This window comes from Caenorhabditis briggsae (genome assembly GCF_000004555.2).
Source record: "Caenorhabditis briggsae complete genome, chrV, whole genome shotgun sequence".
NCBI classification, from domain to species: domain Eukaryota; kingdom Metazoa; phylum Nematoda; class Chromadorea; order Rhabditida; family Rhabditidae; genus Caenorhabditis; species Caenorhabditis briggsae.
The window spans coordinates 7,827,260-7,855,010 of NC_013488.2; the positions used below are offsets into that span (position 1 = coordinate 7,827,260).

A 27,751-nucleotide genomic window follows, 5' to 3' on the forward strand; every position below is an offset into this window, starting at 1 on the left:
ACGCCAAACATTTTTCATCACAAAGCCAATCTTTAAAAAAAATTCTGACGGAAAATGTTTTTTTCTTCTGGAGTCATCGTTACGTCTGTGAAGATTCAGAAGACAAAAAAATTGATTGAGTTTCAAAAAACTTATACAACGTTTTTTTGAAAACCCAGCTACATTTAACAAAAAAGTGTTCAATTATTGGACAAGTTTGAGAAAAGTTATGAACAAAAGTATAGAGGGACACTCACTAACGTTCGCCACTGTATATAAAACGCTAGAGATGTCTGACCGTCCTCGTGTCACGCTGTGGACTTTTGAAAAAAAGCTTGGAAAATAAGTGTTGATACGTGACCCTTTAAGAAAACGTGAGAAGCGAAGCGACGAACCAGTTAAAAAACTAGACTAAGTCGCGCCAAAGGCGCACCAGCCAGCTGATTGAAGCGCCGAAAGCGCGGCAAGCAGATGGCTGGTAACTGTTTATACATTTCAGATTCCATGATGCACGCCCAAGGGTCTGGAACCGAATCACTTCTTCAAATCACCTGCTGTTGCGGAAAAGCCATCTATAACGTACTTCTTCCTGCTGGCCAGTTCATCACTTGCCCGAGTTGTAAAACCACAGTAAACACTGAAACCATGAATGCCGTTCACAAGCAATCTTACTGGCCATTCAGCGCAAGATATCGTGAAAGATATAGGCGTAATTGGCAGTATAATGAGAACACCGACTCTCACAAATACGAACCATTGGCCAAAATTCATACTGAAATCGCAAAAGTTCCTGCCATCAAAACTTCGGTTATGGAAATTTGTGGAGCAGCAAGAGATGTTCGATTCAATCTGAAATTCCGAAACCATGTTCTCAGCCGTGAGCAGTTTTTGATTAGAAAGAATATTCTCGACGCTGAAGTTGTGGAAAACCTATTTGGAACATCTGCCTATCTAGCTGAAACTGTTACTGCATGGATGCATATGAGCAATCAAAACGATCGAGCTGTGAGGATTGGACTGGAATTGATTATGGAACATCGGAAAGTTCTCGCTGCGTTATTGGATGGAGAGGATAAGGACGCAATTCTGCAATGCATCGTCACACTGAAAAAAGAAATTGATTCCGTTGTTCTGATGGTTGAGAAGAAGATCAGAGAAGCTTCCTAAAATTTTGATTTGTGTGTACTGGTTCTGCGTTTTTGATCTGAAATAAATGTATTCAAGATTCAAGGCATGTGTTTCTCAATTTAAGAATCTTAAATGACAAACAGTTATGAAAGTGTCTCTAGGAACAAAAAAATATTAAAATTAATTGATTGAGTGTTAAAAAAATGCAGATTTGGAATGGTGGAACAAGACAGATCCGATGGGAAAAAAGACACGTTGAAGTTTTTTGGGCATGGGGAAAATAAAGATCATTGGTTCCATGGTTTGTAGTAAGACGGTCTTACTGTAAGACCTAAGCTTATGACGTGAAATAAATGAATCGCTAAAAAATGGGCGTCTATTTAGCATCCATGTGTTTACAGTACTGCTCCATGAATCTCTCCGAGAAGCATGGAGTCGAAGGGAATCCGGCGAAACTAGAAATATCTCTCGTCTTCTTCAACCTTTGATACATGATTTCTATCGTCTGGCAATAATCACGAATCTTTCCTTCATATTGCTGCAGTTCGTAGTTTGCCAGCATTCTGATATCTGATCGGCTGGAGAGATTTTTTAATCTGAAATGAAACATCAAATTATCACGATCGACTGAATAAAAAATCCCACTCTTCGACCATATCTTTCGCCTGTTGCACTTGCTCCTCTTCTCGGAAGTTCTCCTTAATTTTTTGGAAGCGTGCCAATAATGCCATTACGCTCTCTGAATCGTGGTCTGGCTCTCCTGTCATTGAAGGAGATACTGATATGATTGATGATGTAGTTGGGGAGCAAGGAGTATGCGAAGCCACTCGGTCTACAGAATCCTGATGCACTTGACTTTTGGAACAATTGGACTCTAATGGACCGGTGCTCAACTCTTCTGACCTGAAAACAAGATAAAGTGATCACTATAAGTTTTACAAGGGAACCTTTTAAGTTGACCCTCAAATTTGCATAAACTAACTTCACAGGATGAAAGAGCGTTCTTCAAAACCTAAAAACCCGTTTTCAAAAGCTGCTTCACAGGTAAAATGCGAACGGACCCGTTACGGACGCTCAGCGTTCGCGCACGGTTGAAATAGGAACCGCATACGGACCGCACGCGACCCGTTTTCAGAAAACCACAAGACATTATTCCGTATTTCTCCGTATTCTGATCTGATTGCGAATAATGAACAAACGGACCCGTTCGCGAATCAGTCGAAAGTTTAAGTTCGCGAACGGATCCGTTTGTTCATCATTCGCGCCCGAACGCTGACCGTCCGTAACGGATTGTTCGCGAATCACCTGTGTTAAGAGACCTCGAAAGTGCTGAAATTTAAATTTCAGTACCAAAAAATCACTTTTTCCGTGTAAAATCAGATTTTCAGTTGTGATTTTCTCCACTCCTAGAAGATTTTAGGACCTAAAACATTTTTGGTATGATTGAAATAAGTTGAAATTTCATATTTCAACTTTTTTTTTCGAAAAAAAATTTTTCGGATAAGTTTTGGGAAGTTTCAAAATTTGCCTACACTTTGGGTGTGCCCAATTTTCCAGTTTTGATTATTTTTTCGAAATAAATGTTAAAATATGAAATTTCAACTCATTTTAATTAAAACACAAAAAGTTTGAAAGAACATCACTTTTGAAAATCGCTTATTTTACACTGAAAAAGTGATTTTTTGGCACTGAAACTGAAATTTCAACACTTTCGAGGTCACTCAAGCAGATTTTGAAAACGGTTTGATAGGTTTTGAAGAACGCTCTTTCATCCTGAGAAGTTATTTTATGCAAATTAGAGGGTCAACTTAAAAGGTTCCCTTGTTAGGTCAACTCACTCTTTCAAATCTTTTTTCACTTCTGGAATGTTTTCATCCGACAGAGGTGGAGCTTCTGACTCTGTTTGTTTCGTCTTCTCGAGCTGTACTCTGAGTGCGCCTATTTTTTCCAGAAGCAGGTTGTTTGTGTCAGCCAAACTGAAACAACTATTTTGAAATTTTGGAAATCTGAAGATCCACTTACTCCTGGTTGTCTCCCCTCAATTCTCGGATCTCGATTTCAAGAGTTCTCTCTAATTTTTTGACAAACTCATTCAACTGGCGGACTTTTTCTTGTTCTCTGTAAAAATCAGACGCATTTCGTCATTCTCATGCTAAACCAATTACTCTTCCAGTTGTAATTCACGGCGAACAACAATGTTGTAGAGCTGATTCTCATCTTCAGCGTAGCTGAAAAACTCAGGATTACTCTTTGAAAAAAAAAAGATTTCAACTCACTTTTGGTTGTCTGCTCTCAGACTTATAACATCCCGTTGAAGCAAAACAATATTGCTCTGGAGGTGTCCAACAACTTCCCTCTCCCTTTGGTAATGGGTTTCCAGATCCAATACACTTTTCAGACAAAGTTTATTAGATTCATTGAGCCTGTAAAAGTATGAATTGATGATGAACTAGGTATCTTTCAGAGAAGTCAGTATTCATGATTCCGTATTCCGTATTTCAGATTAAGGATTCGGAATTCAGGATTCAGGATATCGTGTTTTTTTAAAATTTCTGATTCCAGATTTTGTAAGATTTTTGTTCGAATAAAGTGTTCCGGATCCCGATAAAATTATTCTATTTCGGATTCACTTCTCAAAAAAAGGCATTCCGAACGTCTCTGGTATCTTTCAGAAAAGACTCACCGGTTATTGTCTTTTGTTAGAGCCTCTTTTTCTTCTTCTAGAGCACACACCGTGTTCTGAAGAGTACCAGGAGTGTTGTTAAGAGATTCCCAGTGACCTAATTTTTGCATCAGTTCCTCGCAATTCGCGGTTAAGCTGAAATTTGGAAAAATTAGCCTATTTAATCATTCATGAAACGCCACCTTATCTCGTTGTCTTGCGACTTCATCAGCTGAGTTTGGCACGCATTGAGCTGTATTTTCAGTTGCTCATTTTCCAGTAAAAGTGCTTCATTGTCTGAATCATAACTGAAGGTTTCCTTTTTGACTTTTTCCACATGATCAGCCTTTATTGTGTTGTTGTGGGGTTTGATGTCAGTCTTCGAAGCTTCTTCACAAAATTTACAAGTTCCGATCACTGGATTTTCAGAATTTTCGATTTTAACAACTTTCTTGACTGAAGCTTTTGGCTTAGTGTCACCTTTGGTTGGCCGTGGAGTCACATGTTGGGCAAAATCTTCTGTCGTTTTTTGAGGCAGTTCGATTTTGTACAGCGAGAAATCTTCTCTCATCTGTTCCACATTAGGGTACTTGAACTTCAATTCATCTATGATTGCGGTGTTGATGGCGTAGTTTGAAGCGTCGTAGAATAGTTGGAAGTTGGCAACGAGGAACCGGTTTCGAGCAACATATGCCAAAATAGTTTTGTCTTTGGGAATTTTATCCTTTGGAGAGATTTTTAGAAGTTTATGATAGCCGAAGAGTTCAGAATCAGAACGAAACGATCCACAGGAGATTTTGTCATCAAACTTCAAACCGTAAAGCTTGCTTAAAGGCGTTGATGCGGATTTTCGAATTTGAAAGTAGCAGTGCGTTTTGATATCAGCGATTCTAGCCTCAACATGATCTACAGCGACATAGTCTCCCTAAAAAAGGAAAATAGAAAGCACGTTGATGTCTGGAAGTTCCAGACTGGGACGTTACCTCCGGACACACGATGTATCCCGTCATGACTTGCATAATTTTTTCTCGGAGAGTCTGCAGACATGCTGGATGTTTTTTGCAAATCTCTTTACTCCAATTGACATCACAGTAAACGGACTGGAATACATGATACACTGCATGCTCAACTCTCATCCTTAATCTTCCATTTGGACTATATATCGAAATGGTTCGGTTGCTGCAGTCAGTGAGGAATTGATGTACTGCCACTTCGTAGACTGCATCGGGAACAATCTGAAATGATTTAGTTAACAATTTACTGCTCCAGAATGAAAAGCTCACCGTAAACATGCTCTTATCAATTTCATAGTTAGAGCAGAAGTGTTCAAACTCTGTTAAGCTGAGAGTTTTCAAAGCATCCGCATCTTTGATTTCTCTATGATTTTTGTAGGCAGAGTACATTGGAAATCCACAACGATCTTGACCAACAGCGAGACATTCTAGAACGTCATCCCAGAAAACTCGCTTGTTACCATCAGCTCTTGTTGATGGAAAAGCGCGAACATAGATTTGTTTCTTGTTGTCGAATTTCTGAAAGTTCCTGTTTATGGATGGCTGTGAAAAGTTTTAGAATGACTGTAAAAAATAAACTAACATCAAAACCTTCGAGACTCAAAAGTTTTCCATTCTTGATCGCATCTTCTGTTGGCTTCTCGTTTTCTGAAACACTGTCAACATCTTTTTGATCCAGATTGAAGTATTTGATGCGTTGACTTTTTCTATCTTCCTCGTTGAAAAATTTGTAATTCGGAATCAACACCGTTTTTCCTCCACAGATGAGTTTGAACATGAACTGAAAACTAATGAGTTCGAAACTCAAAATTGAAACAAATGAGCATACTGGATTTTCTGGATCTCTCTCATCGTATACTGGAATAACTTCACGGTAGGTGTACTCTGTCCATTTAGTCTTGGAAAGTACAGATTTGGTTTTCTGCGAACATTTCTCACAATCCATGAAAAGGAGACGCTCACACTCGTTCTGATTGTGAATGAATAACCCTAGCTGAAAACATCAATTACTTAGAAGTCATTGAACATGTAAGTATCTTACATTTGGAAACTCTTTGAGGATCGCAAGTACCACACATTTCTCAATCGCATCGAATAGGTCGGCTGTTTTGAGAAAGGCTCCCTTCTTTTGTTTAATTGCTTGGTACACTCTATCAGCATAATCCACAGTTCTTGGAAACAGATCCGTAAATCCCAAACTCTTCAATTCTTTCTGCAGATACTCGGAAGCGAATCCATCCTCAGGGGCATCACTGATACTCTTGGTTTGAATTTTCTCGTAGATATCGCAGAAACCATTCAATTCAGCTCTGTACTGATCCACCAAGTCCAGGAGAACAAAATTCTTTCGTTTCTGAAATTTTATTTTTTCATTTTTGGGAATCACTAAAATACTTACAATATCCGAGGGCAAAAGATTCTCAAATCGGAATATGGCAGCTCTCAAGTCGTACCACTTTTCTTTTTTGAACTTTTGGAATATTTTCCTATTGAAGATCAACGGACGAAGGATTTCAAAAAATGCATCTACAGCAAGAATACAGTGTCCGCCGTTAGGAGCAGGTAATGGGACTGCTCCGTGTTTAGCCCTTTTTATGGGAACTCGGATGAACTGAAATACTAGTTTTTTTATTTTTCGAAAAATGTGTTATTTTTACTACCTCAATACCATTGATTAGGTTACTGTACTTGCTGAATTCCCCATCATAATCAGTTGACAATGTTGACAGAAATCCATGATTTTCGTCATGGACCAAAGGCTTTTTTGATGGATTTGTGATATTGATAGCATCGAAAAGTTCTCGTTTCATTACAAATTGCTCCGAACCGTCATCAAAGATTCTTACAGCAATCACAGGGGTTGGAGCATCCTGAAAATAAACCAATTTAAAGAGAGAAGATGAGTTATCGATCATACCGTATAAGAATATGGAAAAAACAGAAAACGATACCGCTCCATAACAGTATGAATCGCTTTCACAATTGCGGATGACAGAATGAGACGTCGATAACCGTATTTTGTTGCTTCATTCTTCCGAAATTCCTACGGAATATTTTCTCAACTTCAACAATGTCTTCTTCGGTTGCTTTTGGCAAGAGATTTTGGTAAACCGAGAAAATCTTCTCGCACCGATGGCTGGAGAAAAGTGCTTGAAGCGATCCGTCAGCTTTCATTTGTTGAAATTCGCGCTAAAGATTAGAACAGTTTCTTGAGGGTTCTCAATTTCTACAGCAGTAACCTCTGCAGCCATCACATGGATTACAAGATCTTTCTGCACTTCTTGCATGATTCGTGGGTCATGTTTGATGAATTCACAACACTCAGCTAGTTGAGATTCGCTGGATCTCAATGTGAACATTGCAATAGCACATAGAACCTCTTCATTCTAAACATTTTGATTTGAAATATAGAAGAAAATATACCAACGAACCAAAAACACCGTATTTTTGATCAGGGTCATCATCATGTATTGAAAGAGATCGCGTTTGTAAATGTACTGCTCGTTTTTCAAACTTCGATGTTTTACAACTGTGTGCTGAAATAATATAGTTTCAGTTTTTATGGTCACTATCACGATAACTCACATTATAGGGATCTCCAATTGAAAAATTGAATAAATCGTCGTTTCCACTAAAATCACGAAACACTTTCAGATTTTCAGCCAACTCTTTTGGAGACCCATACATTTCTGAAAAAATAATTGTGTGAATTTATAGCTATAAATACAACTAAATAAGAAGGCTCTTTCTTTTTCTACTATCTCAAAACCAGTCCCAGCCATCCTATGTTAATCACCCTCATCAAAAAGAATGAATTTGTTTGATACCTAGCATTTTTCCATTCATGATGGCAGATAAATTTTTTATGATAGAATTAAAAAGGAGAAATTTAATAGGCCAGGATTACTATGAAATTTCACCTCGCCTAAAAATAATCTGAACTCACTGATAGATTGATCAGCATTCGTGAACAGACGCTCCAGAATCGTCGCTCCTTCGTCTGGAACTACGATCCATCCTGATTCACTTTGACTACGTAACTTTTCAAGCGTCACATTCTTCAAAAAACCAAAATAATTTTTAAAAATCGTAAATAATTTATGGCTACCTGATAAAGAATATATCTGGAAACTACCCGAATTAACGCGGATTCTGTGTATATACCATTCTCTGGCAGCATCGGTTATACCTAAAAATTCAAAAATAGGAACATGTGTTCAAAAAGAACAATGAGAGAGAGAGGGTGTATGCAAATTGTGAAAAAAGAAAGCGATACATTGTTCTCCTATAAGAGGAAATAGAGAATTCAAACACAAAAAAGCGCCATCTTCCGATTTGCATCGGAGAAGGAGAAAGGGCAGTTCGATAAGAGAAGAGGGAAAAAATGGGGGCGAGATGGTTTCGCTTCGGGCGGGCAACGTACTCTCTCCTGTTCGGGTGGCTGGACCGTCTGTCTGACTGGCGCCCTCTCAATCGTTTATCACTCGAAACTGCGCCCATTGCGTCTGTTTCTGCCGTACGCGACCCTTGTAATCGTCGTGCCGCAATGTTGACAAGGGTATAATTTTGAAACAATAAACAGTTAGGGCGAAAGTGAAAAAAAAGGTTGAGGTCGGTGTTCTCCGATTTCAGTCGTAAACAACCGTAAAATATGTAATAGAAGGGTTCTGTTTGAGCTATTGTGTCAAGTTTGGGCTGATTTATCTAGGCTCCTATCCAAGAGGGCCCGTCTTTTACAGGTTTTACGGTATGCCTGACTATGAGATATATTTGGGTTGAAGACATGTGATAAACTTATAGAGGGGGTTTTAATAATGTCCAGGGCAAAAAAATCAAAGAACTGGTGTTGTTCAATGTAATCTGAAAGTTTAAAAAATGAAAAATGAATATAAGTTTAAAAAATGAATATATTCATCAAAAAAATAAGAAATAGATTACGAATTTATCGGAAACACATTCAAATCTAATCGTAGACCCCCAATTCAAGTTTTTTTTCTGAAAAAAACGGAAATTTCTGGTAGTACTCATTTTTCTGAAAATCCTGAATATCCTGTTAATACATTTATTTTCAGGAAATGCTAACTGAAAAAAGTTTCACCTATAATTTATAATGCTCCAATTATCCTAAGAAATCCTTACAGATTACGGTAACTTTTTCTGAAATGCACTAAAACACTCGAAAAAGAACCCACTTCAAAAAAAATTGGTAAAGTTCTACAGAGCGTGTTTGCGGACATCAAACGTTCCCACTAACAGGTGGGACAGGAAAGAGGAGGTCACTTACAAAACAACGTACAAGAGAAATAACAACATCTCTCTCACCAACACAAAACCCAGAACGATCACTCAAAAGGAGGTGTATAATTTCCTCTCTCTCCCAAAATTGAATGTGTGAGGAAATTGGCTCCCTGCTTTTTTTAATCAAAAAATTTAGTAGACACTGCCGTCGAAACTGGACACACACAGGGACCTACCAGCCGACTGGACTCGCCTGCCGCAAACGCCTGCTGTTGCGTCGTTGGGGCTCCGATTCGTTGCTTTCGATGTGGCGTCTCCTCTCTTCCTTCCTTCGTGTCTGTTTTCTCCCGCCTTTTGCACGTTTAGTGCACTATAATAGCCGGCGAGGATGGGCCCATTTACGAGCAGCCCCGTATATCATTCGGTTGCCGCGCGTCGGAGTCAGACACAATCGGGAGGACTGGTGGTGAATCCACGGCAAGTGAATTCACCTGGAGAGAAGAAAAAGGAAAAAGGGAAAATAAGAGGGTACTGCTCGTTTCAATTTTTGGTTTGTCAGAAAAGCGAGAAATCGCCGGGGGACGACGTTGTCTCATAATTAGGATTGTATTATTTGCTGGGAGCACTATGACCCATACTTTTTGGACTTGCCAAAAAAAGAGAAAGAAAAAGAGAGAAGCAGAGATTTGTCAATGATGATGCATTTATTACGTTCACACAAGAATTGTCATTGGCTGGCAACGTAATATGCGCGAGGTGTCCAAATGATGAGAATCTGTGTGTTGACGCGTTTTTTGCGCACTTGTCAAGCAGTTGAAAACTAACTAGAAGGAAATTGGCAATCCTGGTAAATGCCTGGCAAATCGGAAACCAACTTTTTCATAACCAATTGATAATCGAGAGTAGACGTATTCCACAGGTATCGTAATATCTGTAATAGTAGGTCCCGCAAACTTCTAACTTTGAGGCAATTTTCCTAGGTTCCCGTAAAATACTTAACAAAGTTGTTAACACGATAAATTGTTTATCATAATATCAGAAGTATGTTGTCAACTGAAAATTTTTTAATATCTTGCCCTGGAGTTGAGATAATTGAGCTCAAACTTGACAGTGTTGGGGCCCTTCTACTACAGGTTTCACGGTATTCCAGACAGTGGATGATAAAACAATCAACCAAAAATAAAGAGATCAATGAAATTAAACACTGTCATATCAGCAATACTGATAAAGACCGACCTACAAAGGCAAAATTGGACCCATGTGAAACATTAAAAACACATGTAGAAAACTTTTTCAGGAAGAGTAAAACTGAAGGCACAGGTGTTTTTGTTCTTCTGTGCTACACATAGTCTGATGCTATCTATCTCAATGCTATCTACCTCTTGGGCGGCGTAAATATTTGTCCATTCCCAATAAATCCAACTTGTTTTCTCTAAATAAGACCTAATCATTTGTTCATTTACTCTTTCCACCGACCACCCAGGAAACTCTATCAATTCAGCAGCCCTCTACCCAAATGTGTCAAGTAGGTCGCCTTCGTTTCCAGGGCGCCGCCTTCTTTTTCTCGGGAATATAGCAACAAGTGAAGTGGTAATCGAATTCTGATCGTCTACTTCTTTCTATTCACTCTCTCATCCTGTGTCATTTCATCCGAAACGTTCCACCCTTTTCCGTCGTCCTTGACCATACTTATCTGCTTCATACATTTACATCATTCAGCAGAAAGATAACCGATTCATTAGAATCCAAAATGAACGTTTTCTCTCATCTTCTTAAAGTTCTCGTCTTGATCTTTTCTATCCTAGCTGTATTCTCAACTGCTGATTTGTCAATTGATGGAGAATCTGTAAGTCTTGATAATCAGAATTCCTAAAACGACAAAACGAATTTCCAGTTGGTACTATCCATCAACGAAGAAGGACCAATCAAAGTCAGAAGAGCCAGAGAAACTGGAGAACACTAAAATTGAATAATTCAAAGCTCTTATATTTACGAATCCTATTGCTTTAACAATGTTTTCATATAAAGATGTCATTCTGCACAAATCGTTCTTCATTTTATCAAAATTCCACACCTGACCCAACTGTTAAACTTTCGAAATCCATTTAAAACAAGGTCGCCAGAGGAGAAAAAAGAAAGCAGATGGATGAGGAGAGGAAATCTCATCAATCTCGAGTTCTAATTTCATCCTCGACACTCTTTCTAACCAACAATTACTCTTTTTCTATTTGAAAAGAACCGGAACGATACTTTCGTTTGATTTCATGTGATTCTCTCTGAACTGAATTCTTCCATTGTACTGCGGAAAGAGTTATTGAGACATTTTCTCCCGAGACATGTCGACAGTTTCTGGTTGCTTGTACTTGCTATTGTGAATGGTAGTTTTTGTTGCTTTGATGTTGTAAGAAGAATCTGTCTGTGTATCTGTATGTCCTCCTATTCTACCAGACCAAAAAAGGTTTAGTAAGTTTGTATACTGCATCGAATTAAGTTTATAATTTTTCGTATCTCGCACCGTATTTTCAAAAGATCAAAAATTGCTTGAAACATATAGAAGTTCAACAGTGTTTACAAAAAAAAGTTTTTAATGCGAATTATTTTATGATGAAGAATTTTATAAATCTTTATTCCAGAGTTTGATGTTTTGTAGCTCGATTTGAAGATGGTTAGGAAAACTCCCCAACTGGAAAACTAATACAATTCCAGCAAGCTGGTGCGCCTTCGGCGCTATTTAATGTAGTGTCTTACTGGGTCGCCTCTCCGCTTCTCAGTGTTTCTTAAAGGTTCTATAGTTCTTTGCATTTCTCAAGCTTTTCAAAAGTCCACAGACCGACACCGGGATCAACAGACGCGTCTAGTGTTTTATAAATAAGGAAGATATTTTCAGAATGTAGTCTCATATACAGTACCGGTCAACAAGAAGATGAAAATTGTGAAGGATGTAAAACACATATACAGGGTGGCTGTCAAGTATTGAGACACTTGTTTTTTGTTGTATTTTCAAAAATGGAGTTTCAACAAAAGAACCAGATTTATTTTTTCAACAAATGATAGTAATAGAAAAGATATCAGAGGAGATATTCGAAGTTTGAGACTTCGGCCTTGATGCACGCCTTCAAACGAGCTGGAACAGAAGCGACGGTGCGCCGGAGGTAGTCATCGTCAAGATCATCCCATGCTTTGAGCAAAGTGAATCCACATTTGGGTGCGATCGAGCCATCACCTTTTCCTCCAAATATCCCCAAACGGAAAAGTCGAGTGGATTCAGATCGGGCGAGGAAGCGGGCCACATGTCCTTGCCCCAGTAGCCAGGGAAATGAGCGTCGAGAACAGCTTTCGTGGATTTCGAGCCATGGGACGGGGCCCAATCTTGTTGAAGAATGAAGGGTTGCTGGCCAAAGTGGCTAGTGACCCACGGACGTAAAACATCCATCAACACCAACTTTTGGTACACATCCGAGTTGATTTTCACATTTCTATCAATGAAAACCAATGGGACTTTACCTTCCGACGTCAATCCAGCCCACACCATCACTGACTTTGGAAAAAGTCTCTTGTAGGCCAGACGACGTTTTGGGGACTTTGCTTCGTCCTTTGACAACAATTGCCGAGCATTCTGTCGGTTCGGAAGCGGCTCAACCGTAAAAATTTTCTCATCAGTCCAAATGACTTCAGAGAGGCGGCGCACCTTGAGTGCGTCGAGCAACTTTTTCGCTTTTTCGAGCCGATTCTTCTTGGACTGTTCTGTGAGGTATTGGCCACGAAGGAGCCGATAACTGTTCAGACCCAAGTCCTTTTTCAAAATGGATTGAACCGATTGTCTTGAGATTCCGAGCGATGAAGCCATTTGGTTCATGCTGACCGCATCATTTCGTGTGATTCTCTTCTTGATGATGCCACGAGTCCGGCGAGTGTTGACAGTACGAGGTCTTCCGCTTTTCTTAAGCTCCAACACATGTCCTCGATCTTTCAATTGTTGCACAACTCGATAGACAGTTGCTCTCGGAAGAAGAAGTCTTCGAGCGATGTCACCGGTGGAGATGCCGTCGTTGAACAGCTTGGCAATGGTTTGGCGATGAGGAGAAGCTCGCATAACTTCGTGAAGAGATAAAGTGATGGGAAATGGCTCTAATGTCGGCTTATATACGCTCCCTATTTTCGAAATAATACGAAACTTTTCGAAAATACGACTTGGCACGGTGCCAAGAGCCATCATAACAAGTGTCTCAATACTTTTCAGCCACCCTGTAAATTAAAAACTACAAATTCACATAATTTTTGAAAACTGCTAGCTTTTCAGCTATTTTCCCCTTTTAGCACAGTTTTAAATCTAGGTCTGTTTCACACCCTCCAAAGTTTTCAAAGTGATCGGAAGCTTGACAGTCGAGCTCCAGACTCCTGAAAACGGTCAAAGTCATAAAAAAGGTCCATCAGAAAGTGCAGCTGATTATTTATCGATCCTATACCAAACCGCTCCTCGAATCCATATTATTGGCTCCAAGTAGTGTTTGTGCACCTCGAGAAAACCTGGCCAATGTGTTGGGTCACTTTTCATCTTGACAACATGCGAAAAAAATAAACAAAGCGGAGCTTCGTCCATTTTTTTTCATTCCCTTCTCTCTCAATTCTCAGGTTATTCATTTCATACACCATGAGTCAGGACTCTCGGCTATAGAACCCATTGTATCGCAATGTCCGTTTTCTATCTTATCATTCTTCTTCTTTTTTCTTCTTCATCTTTCTTATTTGTCCGTTTTTTTTGCAATCTAATCTTGTATAGCCAAAACTTGCATTTGGTTCCATTTGATTTTTCACCAGAATCATGTTCACACTTCCGTTTTCCGCAATAATTTGAGATTTTCCACAGATAACATACTTTTCTTGTAAGGAGATGAAAACACAAAAAAGAAAGAGAATAAACTATGAGACCGGTTTTCTAGTTCAGCCTCCCACCCCATTCCCATTTTTTAATACTTCTCCTTCTTGCCAGAGATGCATACAGTGTAAACGAGGCATCTTCTTGTCTTGTACACCTTTTACATTCATTCTCATATCGATAAATTTTATTCTGTTTTTTTCCCACAATTCTTTTGTTTCAGAGAACATGGATCATTCCCATCATCATCACGCTCACAAGGGAACTATCGGTAAGGTTTCTCAGTTTGGGAGTTAGAAGCTCAAGACACCCTCCTTGAATACATCTGAAAAAGTCTAAAACGTCACAGCTCAACTCTCCAAGAAAATTCGATTCTAGTTACTTCCATTCCCCTGTCTAGTCCTCGTTGCCCTTTTTGTTTTTCCGCTGTTTTTCCGCTGTTTTACTATTTGTATCCCCTGCCTAACCAAAACTTGATTCTGAACAGGCAACACTGCGGTTGCCAACACTCAATCCTCTGATCATATGATGATGCACCACGCGATGTCGTTCCATTTTGGCACCGAAGAGACGATTTTGTTCGATTTCTGGAAAACTGAAACAGCCGTGGGTGAGTGGTATTTCATCAAAGTTGAAAAAATAAATTAGGATGAATAATATAGAAAAACCCAAAAGGTTCAAGATGGGCGTAAACCGACAACCATAATTTCGCAACTTTTGCAAAATATATCTCGGTTCTTGTGAAAGATATTCAGAAATTTTAAAAGCGAAAATATTTGTCTTGATATCAGAAACATTCCATCAGTTGAAAATGTTTTAATATCTCAAACAGGAAACGAGATAATTCGGTTCAAAGGACCGATCTTTTTAAAGAGTTTCACAGATTTCAAAAGTAAAAATTCAAGTTTATTTAAACGTGATGAAAAAATTTTTTTAAACCCCGTGGCAAAAAAAATGCTTCGATAGAAGTTTGAAATTCTAGACAAAATTACTACGTGAATTGGTTTAGAAACCATTGACCTCTGGGAGAGTAATATAAAAGAAGAGGGAAATGAAAAGCAGAATTAGTTCTAACCTTCTCTGGGCTCAGAGAAGGTGACCCGGGGATCCTGGATCCTAGGTCCTGCGTCCTGGATCCGGGTGACCTGGGTCCTGGGTTCTGGGTCCGGGTGACCTGGGTCCGGGTGACCTGGGTCCGGGTGACCTGGATCCGGGTGAACCTGACCGGGTGACCTGGGTCCGGGTGACCTGGATCCGGATGACCTGGATCCGGGTGACCTGGATCCGGGTGAACCTGACCGGGTGACCTGGGTCCGGGTGACCTGGATCCGGATGACCTGGATCCGGGTGACCTGGATACGGGTGACCTGGATCCGGGTGACCTGGATTCGGGTGACCTGGGTCCGGTGACCCTGACCGGTTGACCTATATTCGGGTGAACTGGGTCCGGGTGACGTGGATCCGGATAACCTGGATCCGGGTGACCGGAAAATAATGAAACAATAGGTGGAAAAACTAAGAAATAACGAACGTTTTAAGGCAAGCTCAAAGATTGTAGCTGCCAACAGGCGGCGAAAGCCGACTGGTACGGTATATAAATAACTAAACAGATGCATGACGTATTGCAATTTATGTATTCACTGAAAAGTTATAAAAAAGATACACGAGATGTAGATGTTCGCAGTGGGTGTAAATACCTAACCGGTATAACAGATCTCTGTCATTTTTTAAGTTAAAAAATAGAGGTTTTTTAACTGATTTAAGATTTTTCCGCATTTGACCCGAATTTCTTTCGATATGAAGTTTGAAACCCAAAACGAAATACTCTATTTATCATTTACCCTTGAATCTCAATTATCTCGGTTACTGCAAAAGGAAGCAAAAATTCGTCCATTGATGAGATGTTGGTCATTATACGAAAAAATTTTATCAGTTGAAAATTTTTCGATATCATTTGAAGGAACCGAGATAATTGAGCTCAAAGTGCACGTATAGGGTTGGTTTCTATTAGACTATTTACGGTATCAGCATTCTTCAAATTTCCCGCATGCTTCAGTTTTGCAGTTAACATGAAAACAGTAAACCGAACGGAAACCATAGTCCCATTCTTGCAGTGTTGAAATAATGTTTACAATTTGCCTTGTCTCATGATTTTTTAATTTTTTGGCTCTTTTTGGATGAAAACAAAATATATTTTTAGGAATCGTGGTCTCATGTTTTGTCACTGTTCTTCTGGCCTTTTTGATGGAGACGATCCGTTTTTTCCGCGATTACCGAAAAGCTCAAATCCAAATTCATCAGCCACCAATCGCTCCAGAAGATCGCTTGAAGTAAGTTACTACACGAAGAAATTTAAGTTTGAAACTCAATTATTTTCCAGAAGATCTCCTCAACTCGATTTGATCGATCCACTTCTCCAACTTTTCCAGCTCACCATTGCCTACTGCTTGATGCTTATTTTCATGACATTCAACGTCTATCTTTGCTTCTTTACTGTCGTCGGAGAAATCATCTCTCACTTGCTCTACCGTACCCTCTACCCACACCTCAACTCTTCTTCTTCTGGTCATTGTTAGAGAATCCCCGATAAATATCAAATTTGTCTGTAAATACAATTGCCTTATTTAATTTTCCCCTTTTTTTTCTTAATTTTGAACTTTTGAAACGGAAACTGATGTGATATGATGTTCCCTATAAATCTTGTGATAACGATAACATTTAGAACGAAGAGAACATATAGAAAAATACTGAGTTTCAGCACGGAGTATGCTGATAAAAAATAGCGAAAACCAAAAGAATTCTCGTGTTTGTATGTGTGTGTTTTCTTATCATTCTGTAAATTTTTTTCTTCCTCTCTGCCCTTCGATTCTGTTTTTGAATGCGTATTGGCTAATCGAAAGACAAACGGAAGTTCTCGTTTTAGTAACAAAACACTGTTTTAGGATGTTACTAACAACCCAATATTTGGATATGTTAGTCATTATTCTTGTTCCTTTCCTTATTCTGTAGAGAAGTTCTGAGGAAATATAACTACTTGTTTAATTTGTTAATTGGCCTGATTTAGGCAAAATCAGACAGTCCATGAAACGATTGTCGGATTTCTAAAACCTTCCGAAAACCTGTAAAGTTTGAAATCAACTAAAACAAATCTACCCTTTACCCATCTCGAAATATTTCCTAATTTTTTAATTGTTTACGATTTCTTTGACTGTCTCGGCACCTACTATTTCCTTGTATTCCTACTGTTCCATTTTCTCACTCTTACAATCTCTGTAGAGCGCATTTGTGAAAAAATTCCAACCACTGCTTCTTCAAAATGTGACTTCAAAAAGTACATGACGTTCCAATATTATTTGCAAAAGAGGTATCGCAAGCATGCCCGAATGTTTTGTCTTCTTTTCTCTGTTCGAAAAGGAGAGAGACCCTCTCTTTTCGAAATGTTTATTCAATTGATGTCATCCGAAATGCTCTTCCAACTAGAAGAGAACGAGAGAGAAGAGAGCACAAAATTTACCTTTGCATTCGGCCAGATGTACAGATGAAGCGAGCAGAAATCGAAAAAATATTCGATATGTGTACTGTAGCAATTTTTGTCTGACAACAAAAAAATATTGTTACTACTTCATGTCAAAAAAAAGTGACCCAGATGTATGGAGTTTTATTTCCGAAGTGGTTGATCGTTGACTTTTAAAAGTGACTCTGCTTGGAGCTATGGCTTGGTTAGAGGTTAGCAAGAGTTGTTAACTATTGAAAAGTTATTGAATACTATTCATGTGATAGCTGTCAACCATGACCTGAGAATATATTTTTCAATGTTTAATTAAAATTCGATTTTTTGTTAACTTATCTTAAACAACTTACCGTAGAAGGCCACTTCATCTTTGAGCTCAATTATCTCAATTTCTATAAAAGATATAAAAAATATTTCAATTAATAACATTTTGGTGATACTATGATAAGCATATTACCAGTTGGCAGAATTTTGTTAGCTATTGTAGAAATTGAGATAATTTAGCTCAAAGCGCAAGTATGGGGTTGCTTTCTATTAGAGTGTTTACAATAAATCTGTTGTCTAGCTCTTCTCTGAACTTCAAACAATAGGCTTTTCAAAACAATGGAACTACAATTTTTCGAATTTCAAATTTTCTACTTCTCTGAAAACCATATTTCTGAAACCCCTCAAAAATTTCTAAATCTGTATATTTGATTTTTTTTTGTTTCTACTATCCAAAATGAGCAAACTTCATAATCTCTGAACTAGTCCAGAAACAGCAAATAACCTTTTTGAAACTTAAAGAACGTAACTTTTGAATCTCAATAGTTTCTTTGGAAAAGTTGTTTGCTAGACAATCCACTATAGTTATTAGTTGACTCTAGTCCGAAACCTTTATAAAGACCAAAAGTTTACCAATTCGCAGTTTCTATCCTACAGCTTATCACCACAAAAAATAGACATTGAACTATTTCAAAACATCTTTTTCTCTATAACCAATGCCTCGTGGCTTGCCAACGCCCAAAGCACAAAAAGTAGGTGTTTCCAGAAGATTTTTGCTCCGGAGGACGCTATGAGAAAAAGGTTGTAACAGAAGAAAGAGGGTATCAAGTTCAAGTGAGAAACTGAGAAGAGAACACATCATCCATTTTGCACGGGAAGAAGAGGATGAGATAAAAGAAGATGAAGATTTGACAGAGAGGCATGTGTCCTACTAAATATGAGACAATGCAACATAGAACAGTGTGTTGAGAAAACGAAGAGAGGCGTCATCCATTTCTATCTGTCTCTCGAATTTTTCGCCGAAAGACCAGGTATTTCCTGAGAGCGGGCCTCATCCTCTGCGTCTCCATTTTTAATTCTCATTTCTATTTTGTTTCCATCTGTCTTTCTCTCTCGTTTTCACCCGATAGTTTTCGCGCATTTCTTCTTTCTCTCTTCTACACTACGCAGCCCCCCATCTCGCCTGGCGTCAACCTTCTTTCTCTCTTTCCTTTATTTTCTATGTGCCCCCTCGTTTCTCTTCTTACACTCAAAACTCTCTCATACCACGATCCCATCCTCAGTTCTTCGATAGACCTACATCACGGCTTCTTCTTCTTCTTCTTCTTTTTTTTGATCGTCTTCTTCTTTTTACTACTTCATCTTAGCCAGACTCTCGTCGTCTCGCTTCTCACACTCATCACGGCTACAAAAATAAAAAAGGAAGAAGAAACAGAATAAAAGACGAAGACGTGAAAAAGAGAACACGAGGAAAGAAGAAGGACTAGACCCAGAACGTTCCAGCGTTTTCCAATTTTCCCACTCGTGCTCCTGGTGTCTCAAGAGAGAAAAAGGCTTTCAAAATGAGAATGTATTGATTCCATGAAACTTTGTTCTTCCTCAAATCAATCTTGACCGGTCATCTTTACTATAAAAGAAGTTATTTTTCAGATACGAGTAGAGTCACGGGGACCCCAATCACACATAATGGATCAATCGTTCCCGTCCTACGTGAACATTCCGCCAATAGCCAAAAGTGAGTATTTACTGCAAATCGTTGACAGGAAAAACTGAAAAGAAACTGTCTGAAAAAAATATTATCTTCAAATATGATATGATCTCTTTAGCTAAACTACGGTACGCTCAAAAAAGTTTTATTCAAAAGAATGACTTTGAAGTAATTTCCATCGTAAGAAAGGATCTAATAGTAGCTAACCAAACACGTGTAGTTTGAGTTCAATTATCTCGGTTCCTTCAAGAGCTATCAAAAAGTGTCAACTGATAAAAGGTTGATCATAATATTACCAACATTTTATCAGTTTACAAAATTTTTATATCTTTGATGTTAATCGAGATAATTGAGCTCAAAGTGCACGCATATGGTGGGCTTTATCGTATAGAGCGGGTTTCAGCACTTACGGTATATCGGGATTTCTAGATTCTCCAGGTCTTCTGTTTGGATTACTGAACCAATTATGAAAAGCAGGCACCTGGTCCGAGTCCAAAAGAAGAGTCACTCTGAAATCGTTTATTCTGTAATTTATTTTCTTGCCGACTTATTTTGAAAATCTTTGATCTTTTTTCTAGAAACTACTCCTTATCTAACATCAAATTCAGATTAATGTGTAACTGTAAATATCCAGAAAAATAGTATTTTTTAACTGAAAAAATGTTGTTGTTTATATCAAACTTCTACGTCAGTCCCTGCCGAAAATCGTTTAGAATTAGATTCAGATTACCTAGAACACCGACCCACGCTCTCAAAAATTGAACCGGATATCAAATCAACAGCTCTATAGATAATTGAACATTTTGCAGCACGAAGCACTAGCCACCTGGCTCCAACTCCTGAACACCACCGATCCGTCAGCTACGAGGAGACAACGACAGCATCTACAAGTACAGATTCCGTCCCTTCTGTTCGGATCAGATCCGAAAGTTCACAGATCTCGTGTGAATCTCCTGTCCCTGTGCCAAGAGTAAGATCAATTGGAGTTTTAGAGGTCAACACTTCTCGATTTTCAGAAATATGTTGTTGCTTACGAGTACCAAGCTCAGAATAAAGATGAACTGGATCTACTTGTGGGCTCTGTTGTCAAACTTGTCACTGCAGACACGTATGTTTTTCTCTTTTGCAACAGTACCGTAATCCATGATCACTTGAGTCAGTTGTGCAGACTGAGAACATCATCAGATCTTTATTTTGATTTAGCCAATCTTAAATTTTTCAAATATCATGCGGATTCAAGCAACAACAAAAAAAACCTAGCAGCATAATTGGCAAAATCAGCTGGAATAACCGAGGCACCACAAGTTCAAAAGATTATCCCCTTTTTTGCAAAATATGGAATGTAGCCTACCTACTCCCCCGATAAGAGATCAAAATCTGACCGATACTTGTGGGATTAGTAAGCGTAAAATGGGGAAAGAAAACACAATAGAGCAAAAATTGCATCCCCCCCCCCCCCCACCACACCCATCCGATAAAATCCACTTATATCGCTTTTATTGACTCTCAATTTCAGGCATGAAGATGGATGGTTTCGAGGTGAACTCGATGGAAAAATCGGATTGTTCCCGTCGAATTATGCGAGATTACTTCCGGATGCGGAGTCGTACGACACGTTTAATGCAGATGATATCAAGTTACCCGATGAGGCGATGACGCTGGACGACTTCAGAATAGGGCATGGTGCGACGGCTACAGTATTCAAAGTGGATCTCAGGATAAAACAAAAGTCGAATGTGAGTGCCCCAGAGGAAAAAAAGTATTGTCGGAATAAAAAAGTGAGACTCGGTATCGAATTTAATGAGATTTTCATAGAAAATATGATCTCCAAGTGGCGCGCCAAAACACCACGCCGCACTTGCAAAGCGATGGGCGGAGCGTCGGTGGGGGGAGGCGGGAATCAAAGTACGCAAACACCGAGTCTCACTTTTTTTATTCCGACAATAATAAAAATTATATGTTTCCAGCAAGGTACAGTTCGCGTTCCTGAGAATTATCATAGGAAAGCTGCACTGAAACGATTCAACAAGCACATGTTCAACACACGAGGAGAGCACATGACAGAAAGTGAACAATGTAGGATCTTGAATTCCAAATCTCATTTCAAACAAAGATTTTGTTTTCAGTAGATCAACTAAAGCGAGAGGCCAATCTAGTGAATGGATTATCCCATAACAACATTGTTCAATTGCTAGGAATCTGTCTAGAAGACCCATATTTTGGACTTCTCCTGGAACTTTGTGAAGGAGCCTCGTTAAGAACAGTCTGTCGAACTATGGATACGGAAACTTCAATCCCGTTAGGAGTATTGGTGGATTGGGCAAGACAAGTAGCAGAAGGAATGGAGTATTTAATCAAAGAAGGCTATGTGCATAGAGATTTGAAAGCGGACAATGGTGAGATTTGTGAGAAAAAAAACTATTAAAAATTCGAAACTCATTTCAGTGTTGGTTAAAGAAGAAGTGTGTCTATGCATGGATGAGGATATGACGTATCCATGGTGCACAAAATGTGGACGACGGCCATTAGATAAACTTCAATTGAAAATCACTGATTTTGGAGTGACGAGGAAAATGACAGCGGACACGAACAGGTTCAGTACTGCTGGCACTTACGCTTGGCTCGCCCCAGAAGCTTTCCGTGACGGGTCATGGTCAGAAGCCTCGGATGTTTGGTCATATGGAGTAGTTTTATGGGAGTTGCTCTCAAGAGAAGACCCCTATCAAGGACAGATTCCAGCAACTATCGCCTTTCAGGTTTGCTACAATTCGACTAGAGATATCTTCTATTATCTGATACATATTTGCAGATTGTAATGCGTGGTCAAAGTCTACTAGTTGACGAAAAGTTCCCAACAAAATGGAAGGACATTATGCAGTCATGTTGGTCATTAGACCCTACTTGCCGACCTACGTTCTCGGGATTGGTTGTCGATTTCAAGGCATACGACGAACAATTGAAAACACAAGAGAAAATTACAGCTGGTTTACAAAGAGCACCATCTAAAATGATGATGAATATGTTATACAAGCAAATGGATATACAGTAAGTTGATGATAAGTTAAAATAGTTTTTAATGAGCATTTTTTCAGATCAGCTGCAACGCAGATGGGAAAAGTTTATACGACTGTGCCAGGACTCCCGAAACATCGTATGTCTGGCGCCCCGGAGACAAAAGCAAGACTAAATAAGAATCACAAAGTGAGCAAGACTGACATTACTGGACCAGTCGGCGATGTTAAGCATTTGTTGTCTGTTCAAGTCGCAGAGAAAGGGAACAAGGAAAAATTAAAAGTGAACTGTAAGTGGTTTGAAGCAATAGAAAAAAAACAAAGATTGTTGTGCAGTGCTCAATTTGCATGGCATGTTGATGAATATCACCAGTTATGGAAAAATCAGTTTTGTAACAGTCAATAAAAGAAATCCTTATTTCGAAGTTTCGCACAAACCTGTAATAGAAAGGCCCCACGCTATCAAGTTTGAGCTCGATTTTCTTGACTCCTATGCAAGATATCGAAAATAAATCAATTGATAAAATGTTTGTAATTTTATGATAAACAGTTCATCAGTTGACAAATTTTCGATATTTTTCACAGGAGTCAAGATAATTGAGCTCAAAGTTGAAGGGTTGGTTGGACATCTATTGGAGGAAATACAGTTGGAAAAAGTCAATTTGAAACCGTCAATCAAAATATCCTTATTTCAAAATGGATTCTTTTTAATTTTCACCTATTTATTGGTTGATTGATATCGTGTCGTGGTCTGTAGCTCGTGCATTTCAGGGAATGACGAAAACTTCAACGGAGGAACACTTCCACGACTCAACGGTCGTCAATCTTCTTTATCAATGAGTAGTCCAGACCTCTATCAGATACAAGACATAATTAGCGGATCTAATACAGTCGGACCAAGTGCTCACAGAATATCTAGAAAGAATGCGATTCGTCACAAAAAGACACATCCTAACGGGTATGATGCTCATTTGGTCTCTCCCACCCAGGATATGCGGAACTTGTTTGCGAGAAGTAGGTGTTGTGATTGTGAACGTTTTAGTGTTAGTGATAAAATTTCGAATGATTTATCGATGATCCCTATTCTGATCCACGGTTTTTTAGTTGATAACGCCGAAGACGAAGGACGTGCGAAAGAGAAGAAACAAGGAACGCTGTCAAGGGTTTTTGCAAGGGCGCCGTGGAGAAGAGAAAAAAGAGAATCTAAAGAAGAGCATGAGGATCGCGCGGCAGCTGGAAGCATATCAAGCCGATCAAGTTCCACGACTTCCAGCAATCGGATAATAACAGGACAGACGACTCGTGGAGCAGCTGCAATTCCATTCCTGGAAGCTGGAGCCAGATCACGAGCGCAGTCTGCTGCCGATTCTTGGGATGACACTAGTTCGAATAAGTGAGAATTCAGAATGAATCGGGAGAAAAATAATTCTGAAAAATTACAGGAAAAGCAAGACATCACCAACTGCGAAGGGACCAGTGAAGCAGACAAATCTAACAGAGTGAGTCTATTTTTTCCTTGACTCAAATTCCCCCTCAAGATTTCTATGATTCATAATTTATTTCATCGTCAACCCTCTATCATTATTCAAAGAACACAAAAGAGACAAAAACATTACTCACCGATTGTTTGTATTCGATGCAAACGCCGCAAACCCACAGTTGTTGTTTTTCCAGACGGTTCGTTAAAGATTCTGACAAAGACTCAATAATGCGTCCTGGACATCTTCCTAATCATCATCGGAAGAGCGCACTCGACCAGACGATACCTCCCAGTCCAAACTCTCCAGATTCGATTACCTACTCACCGTTGCATGTTTCATCTAGGAGAACGACAGCCAATTCGTCGTCGGATGGGGCAACTAGTTATGAGCAACTAGTGAGTCAGTCGATAGCAGGCACCGGCACAAGGAATCCGATTATTCATCCAGTGAGTGTCGAGAGCAACATATGAAACGGAAATAAACTTGTTTCAGACTTTATCGGATGTCATTCCTCCTTATGTAGAAGAACAAACTCACTATGAAATGGCACCTGGAAGGCATTTTGAGAAGAATGAACATGGGCTCTCAAACCAGTTGTACGGTCATATATCCACTACGACTCCTAAACCACAACAGCAGTCCATACACTATTATCCGGTTGGTGGTGGATGTGACAGTTACATTCCGATTTCATCAAAGGCTGGCGTGAAGCCGACTGTGGGAGTGAACCATACTCCATACTCGGAAGCTTACTCCAAGATGTTGGCTAGAAATGTTCAGAATCCACAGTACATTCAGTGCAAGGTACAGTGACTATAGGTCATTCTGAAAACAAGAATTTACAATTTTCAGCAAAACCCAAAGCCCACCGCTCGAACGCCGGCATTGCCAATCAAAATTCAATCAGAAAGCAATCTGGTGAATGGTTCGATTTATTATCGACCGGAACAGCTGAACGGAGTAGGGTAAGCGACATGAAATTTGACACTTTTCGTTTTGAAAATTGGGAGAAAGGGGAGAAAGGGGCGGGCGTATGAGAATGAGTCACTGGAAATTGAACGAAAGCGGAAACCGTCCATCTCGTGAATCGAATTGTGTCAGAATGTGGGAGGAAGGGGAGGAGACAGAGGAATGGAGAGAGAGATATGAATAAGAGGAAAAGTGCAAGATGATGTATTAAAGGGAAGGGAATAGTTAGTAGCGAAAAATGACAAAAATTCCGGAATAATTATGCCAGAATTAGAGGGATAAAAGAAGAAGAAGGAACGCAGGAGAGTTGAAAAAACTAGGATTATTCGGACTGAAGAGATGTCGGAGATTGAGTTCAGTGCAAACTAAAGTAATTTTTGGCAAAATTAGATTGATCTGTGTATCAGCTAGAAAAATTGTCACCTACCATATGCTGAAAAATGCTCACTCTAAAAATACCAGACGATTTCCGCCGCCTGTCGGCGGCTACAATCTCCTGGCTTCGCTAAAAACGTTTGAATCTCCAAATCGGAGAGAATCAGAAGAGGAAGTTTTAGTTGATTGTGTTGTCAACTTTCATAAACTGGAGTGACAGTCTGCCTATGCGCCTTCGGGGCTAAACCTTCTGGCTCCCGTTTACAACAGCCTTAACCGATTGAGTTTGGGCTTGGACAGATATATCAGAAATGTAGATCAGAAATGTGTTTTAGTTGATACACGAACTGTTCAAAATTTCCAAATTTTTAGAACTAATAATTTTCCTGAATTCCCGAATATCTTGAAATTTGACAACTTATAATTTTTTCAGAACTTTCGAAATTCAGGAGTCCTGAATTTTCGGAACTGCGATTCTAGAACTCAAAGATTTTTCTATTAAAATACTTCATTTCAGAACTCATAATTTCTGAAATTTCGTATTTTCGAGTTTCCGTAAAAATTTTAACACGAATCAGATTTTCAGAATTTTCTTTAAAACACATTTCTGAGTTTTTGATTCAGAAAGTTTATGAATTTCCGAATTTTCTAAATTCCGAACTTGGGCTTTCTGATATTCTGAACTTCTGAGTTTCTGGTTTTTCTGGTTTTTTGCTTTCGAGATTTTGGATTTTCAAAATTTCGAGTGTTCTAACTTTCAAATTTTTAAATTTCGTAATATTCCGAATATCTGATTTTTTATACTTCTGATTTTCCAAAACATTGGACATTTGAATTCTCTGATTCAAAATTTCCGAAGTTTCAAATCTCGGTATTTTCGAGTTCCCGTTTTTCCAATTTTCCTAATTTCTGAATTAGAATTTTAGAATTTCAGAGTGAAACCAAAATGTTTGAAGCATAGGAATGGTTAGAAATTTCGCATTTTCGAAAAAAATAATCAAATTTCGTGAATCAGAATCTCCGAAATTCAGTTTTTGAGAAGTTAGGGGATTCAGAAAGTCAGAATTTTAAAGTTTACTGAACTTTTTCTTTCTCTCTTCTTTCAAAACTAAGACTAAATAATTATTTTCACAAAATCACCTTTTTATCAGATATGGTGTGGATAAGAAAAAAATAGAGGGGTTGGACGGAAGTGACGTGAAAATAATTAAACAGTTGCACTGTAGGAATGGAGTAACGTCTCCAGATGACGTCAGAAACAAAATTTCAAAATGCAAAAATAGACGGGCAACATCTCGCTGCTATTTCTGATCATCTGTGAAAATTTGAGAATTTTTGGTCTACTGGGGACTTCGCTAGGGTCGTGGAACCGAGAACAAACGGACACACAGACAGAATTTGGTGATTGTTAATAGTAAAAATTTAAAATTTTCAGAAGTTTGAAAATACAATAATGTGGAACACATTAGTATCCTAGATTTTATGTTAATTGAAATTTAAGAAACAATAGTATGAGTTACAAACGCAAGACGACAGAAGCTGAAATACACTGAAATGTGAGCGAATGAGAAAGCGCGCCGCAGGGTTGAAAATCCTCATGCGGGGTTGGGTGGGAGCGTTTTTCTGCATACTGTAGGTGACAGTTTTTTTTTTATTCCGACAATAGTTCAAATTTACAATTAATAACAGAACATCTAGCTGTACAAGAGATGCAAACTGTTGTGCCGAATGCGTACGCCCTGTTGGGACCGAAATAAAATACTCTTGAAAACACATGGAAGCTGAGAACACAGACAACCAAAAAATTGTTTCCTCCAACAACAATAGCTGAATCACTCTGTCTCGTCCTCTCTCTGTTATCAATGGAGCGCGCGGATTTGCGCGCGATATTCAAAATAGCAAACAGATGACTCACACCCCTCCGCCCTTCCTCAACGACATCTGATCTCCATATCCAACATAATCCAATTTCAGAAACGGTATGAGCTCATTGTCGCTGAACGAAGCACCCGATATGCCTGCTCCACCACCGCCACGAATGTCAATGTCCCCACCGACACGTCTTGCTCCCGTCCTGCCACCCCTTGATGGACCCCTTTCTCCGGAACACCGAGGAATCATGGATCAGGAGATTCTGAAGCAGACCGAAATCGGCGGAGAAATCTTCTGACGCCAGAAGTCAACGGCTCCTCTTGCTCAAGCTGATGTCGTTCCTGTACATTTTTAAACGTTTTTCCTTCTTGTTTTTTTTTCGATTTCATTTGTTTATTTTTTTTTCTTTTTCTCTACTTTTAAGCAAATCATGTTTTTCAGCGACACTCTTTCTGAGAGATGTTCCAATCGTTATGTGTCAATTTTCCATCAAAACATTCCATTAGTCGTTTTTAGCTGTTTTTACCATTTAGTCGCTTTTTCTTCATATCTTTTATTTTTTGTCTCTTTTATTTTTTTCCTCTTCACCAAACGTGTACAAAACTTCCCGAACACCTTTTCACCCCAAAAAATACCAGAAAATTATGTGTCCACAAAAGAAGA

The 27,751-nt window shown here is 39.0% G+C and overlaps 6 protein-coding genes across 6 annotated transcripts in view; 4 read left to right on the plus strand and 2 right to left on the minus strand.

The window, feature by feature from the left end:
- CBG08668 overlaps window positions 1–1,146 on the plus strand; it is a gene marked incomplete at both ends in the record, with an annotated part of 3,981 nt that extends 2,835 nt beyond the window's left edge. The window contains one exon of the mRNA XM_045237316.1: window positions 479–1,146. Coding sequence (XP_045093790.1) covers window positions 479–1,146 — 668 coding nt within the window. The remainder of the gene's footprint in view (window positions 1–478) is intronic.
- Window positions 1,147–1,483: 337 nt separating this feature from the next.
- Window positions 1,484–8,283, minus strand: CBG08667 (the record flags this gene model as incomplete). The annotated part of the gene is made up of 17 exons (XM_045237317.1): window positions 1,484–1,703; window positions 1,753–2,010; window positions 2,946–3,083; window positions 3,130–3,225; window positions 3,273–3,335; window positions 3,384–3,530; window positions 3,791–3,925; window positions 3,973–4,694; window positions 4,753–5,301; window positions 5,366–5,776; window positions 5,825–6,394; window positions 6,444–6,653; window positions 7,023–7,169; window positions 7,215–7,319; window positions 7,369–7,472; window positions 7,730–7,841; window positions 8,203–8,283. 17 exons carry the CDS (start codon window positions 8,281–8,283, stop codon window positions 1,484–1,486), a joined length of 4,068 nt encoding a protein of 1,355 aa, XP_045093791.1.
- Window positions 8,284–10,771: 2,488 nt separating this feature from the next.
- Window positions 10,772–10,984, plus strand: CBG08666 (the record flags this gene model as incomplete). The annotated part of the gene is made up of 2 exons (XM_002636320.1): window positions 10,772–10,867; window positions 10,916–10,984. The coding sequence occupies 2 exons, from the start codon at window positions 10,772–10,774 to the stop codon at window positions 10,982–10,984; spliced, it is 165 nt and encodes a 54-aa protein (XP_002636366.1).
- A 1,105-nt stretch (window positions 10,985–12,089) lies between these two features.
- CBG08665 lies at window positions 12,090–13,621 on the minus strand (the record flags this gene model as incomplete). Its single annotated transcript, XM_002636319.1, has 3 exons — window positions 12,090–12,316; window positions 12,526–13,078; window positions 13,493–13,621. The coding sequence occupies 3 exons, from the start codon at window positions 13,619–13,621 to the stop codon at window positions 12,090–12,092; spliced, it is 909 nt and encodes a 302-aa protein (XP_002636365.1).
- An 819-nt stretch (window positions 13,622–14,440) lies between these two features.
- Window positions 14,441–16,473, plus strand: CBG08664 (the record flags this gene model as incomplete). The annotated part of the gene is made up of 3 exons (XM_002636318.1): window positions 14,441–14,507; window positions 16,098–16,227; window positions 16,278–16,473. The coding sequence occupies 3 exons, from the start codon at window positions 14,441–14,443 to the stop codon at window positions 16,471–16,473; spliced, it is 393 nt and encodes a 130-aa protein (XP_002636364.1).
- A 2,885-nt stretch (window positions 16,474–19,358) lies between these two features.
- On the plus strand, window positions 19,359–27,386 carry Cbr-mlk-1 (the record flags this gene model as incomplete). The annotated part of the gene is made up of 15 exons (XM_045237318.1): window positions 19,359–19,407; window positions 20,190–20,350; window positions 20,397–20,488; window positions 20,897–21,158; window positions 21,348–21,456; window positions 21,507–21,776; window positions 21,826–22,136; window positions 22,190–22,425; window positions 22,473–22,681; window positions 23,163–23,784; window positions 23,810–23,890; window positions 24,066–24,318; window positions 24,365–24,676; window positions 24,725–24,837; window positions 27,191–27,386. 15 exons carry the CDS (start codon window positions 19,359–19,361, stop codon window positions 27,384–27,386), a joined length of 3,276 nt encoding a protein of 1,091 aa, XP_045093792.1.
- Between the last annotated feature and the right edge of the window lie 365 nt (window positions 27,387–27,751).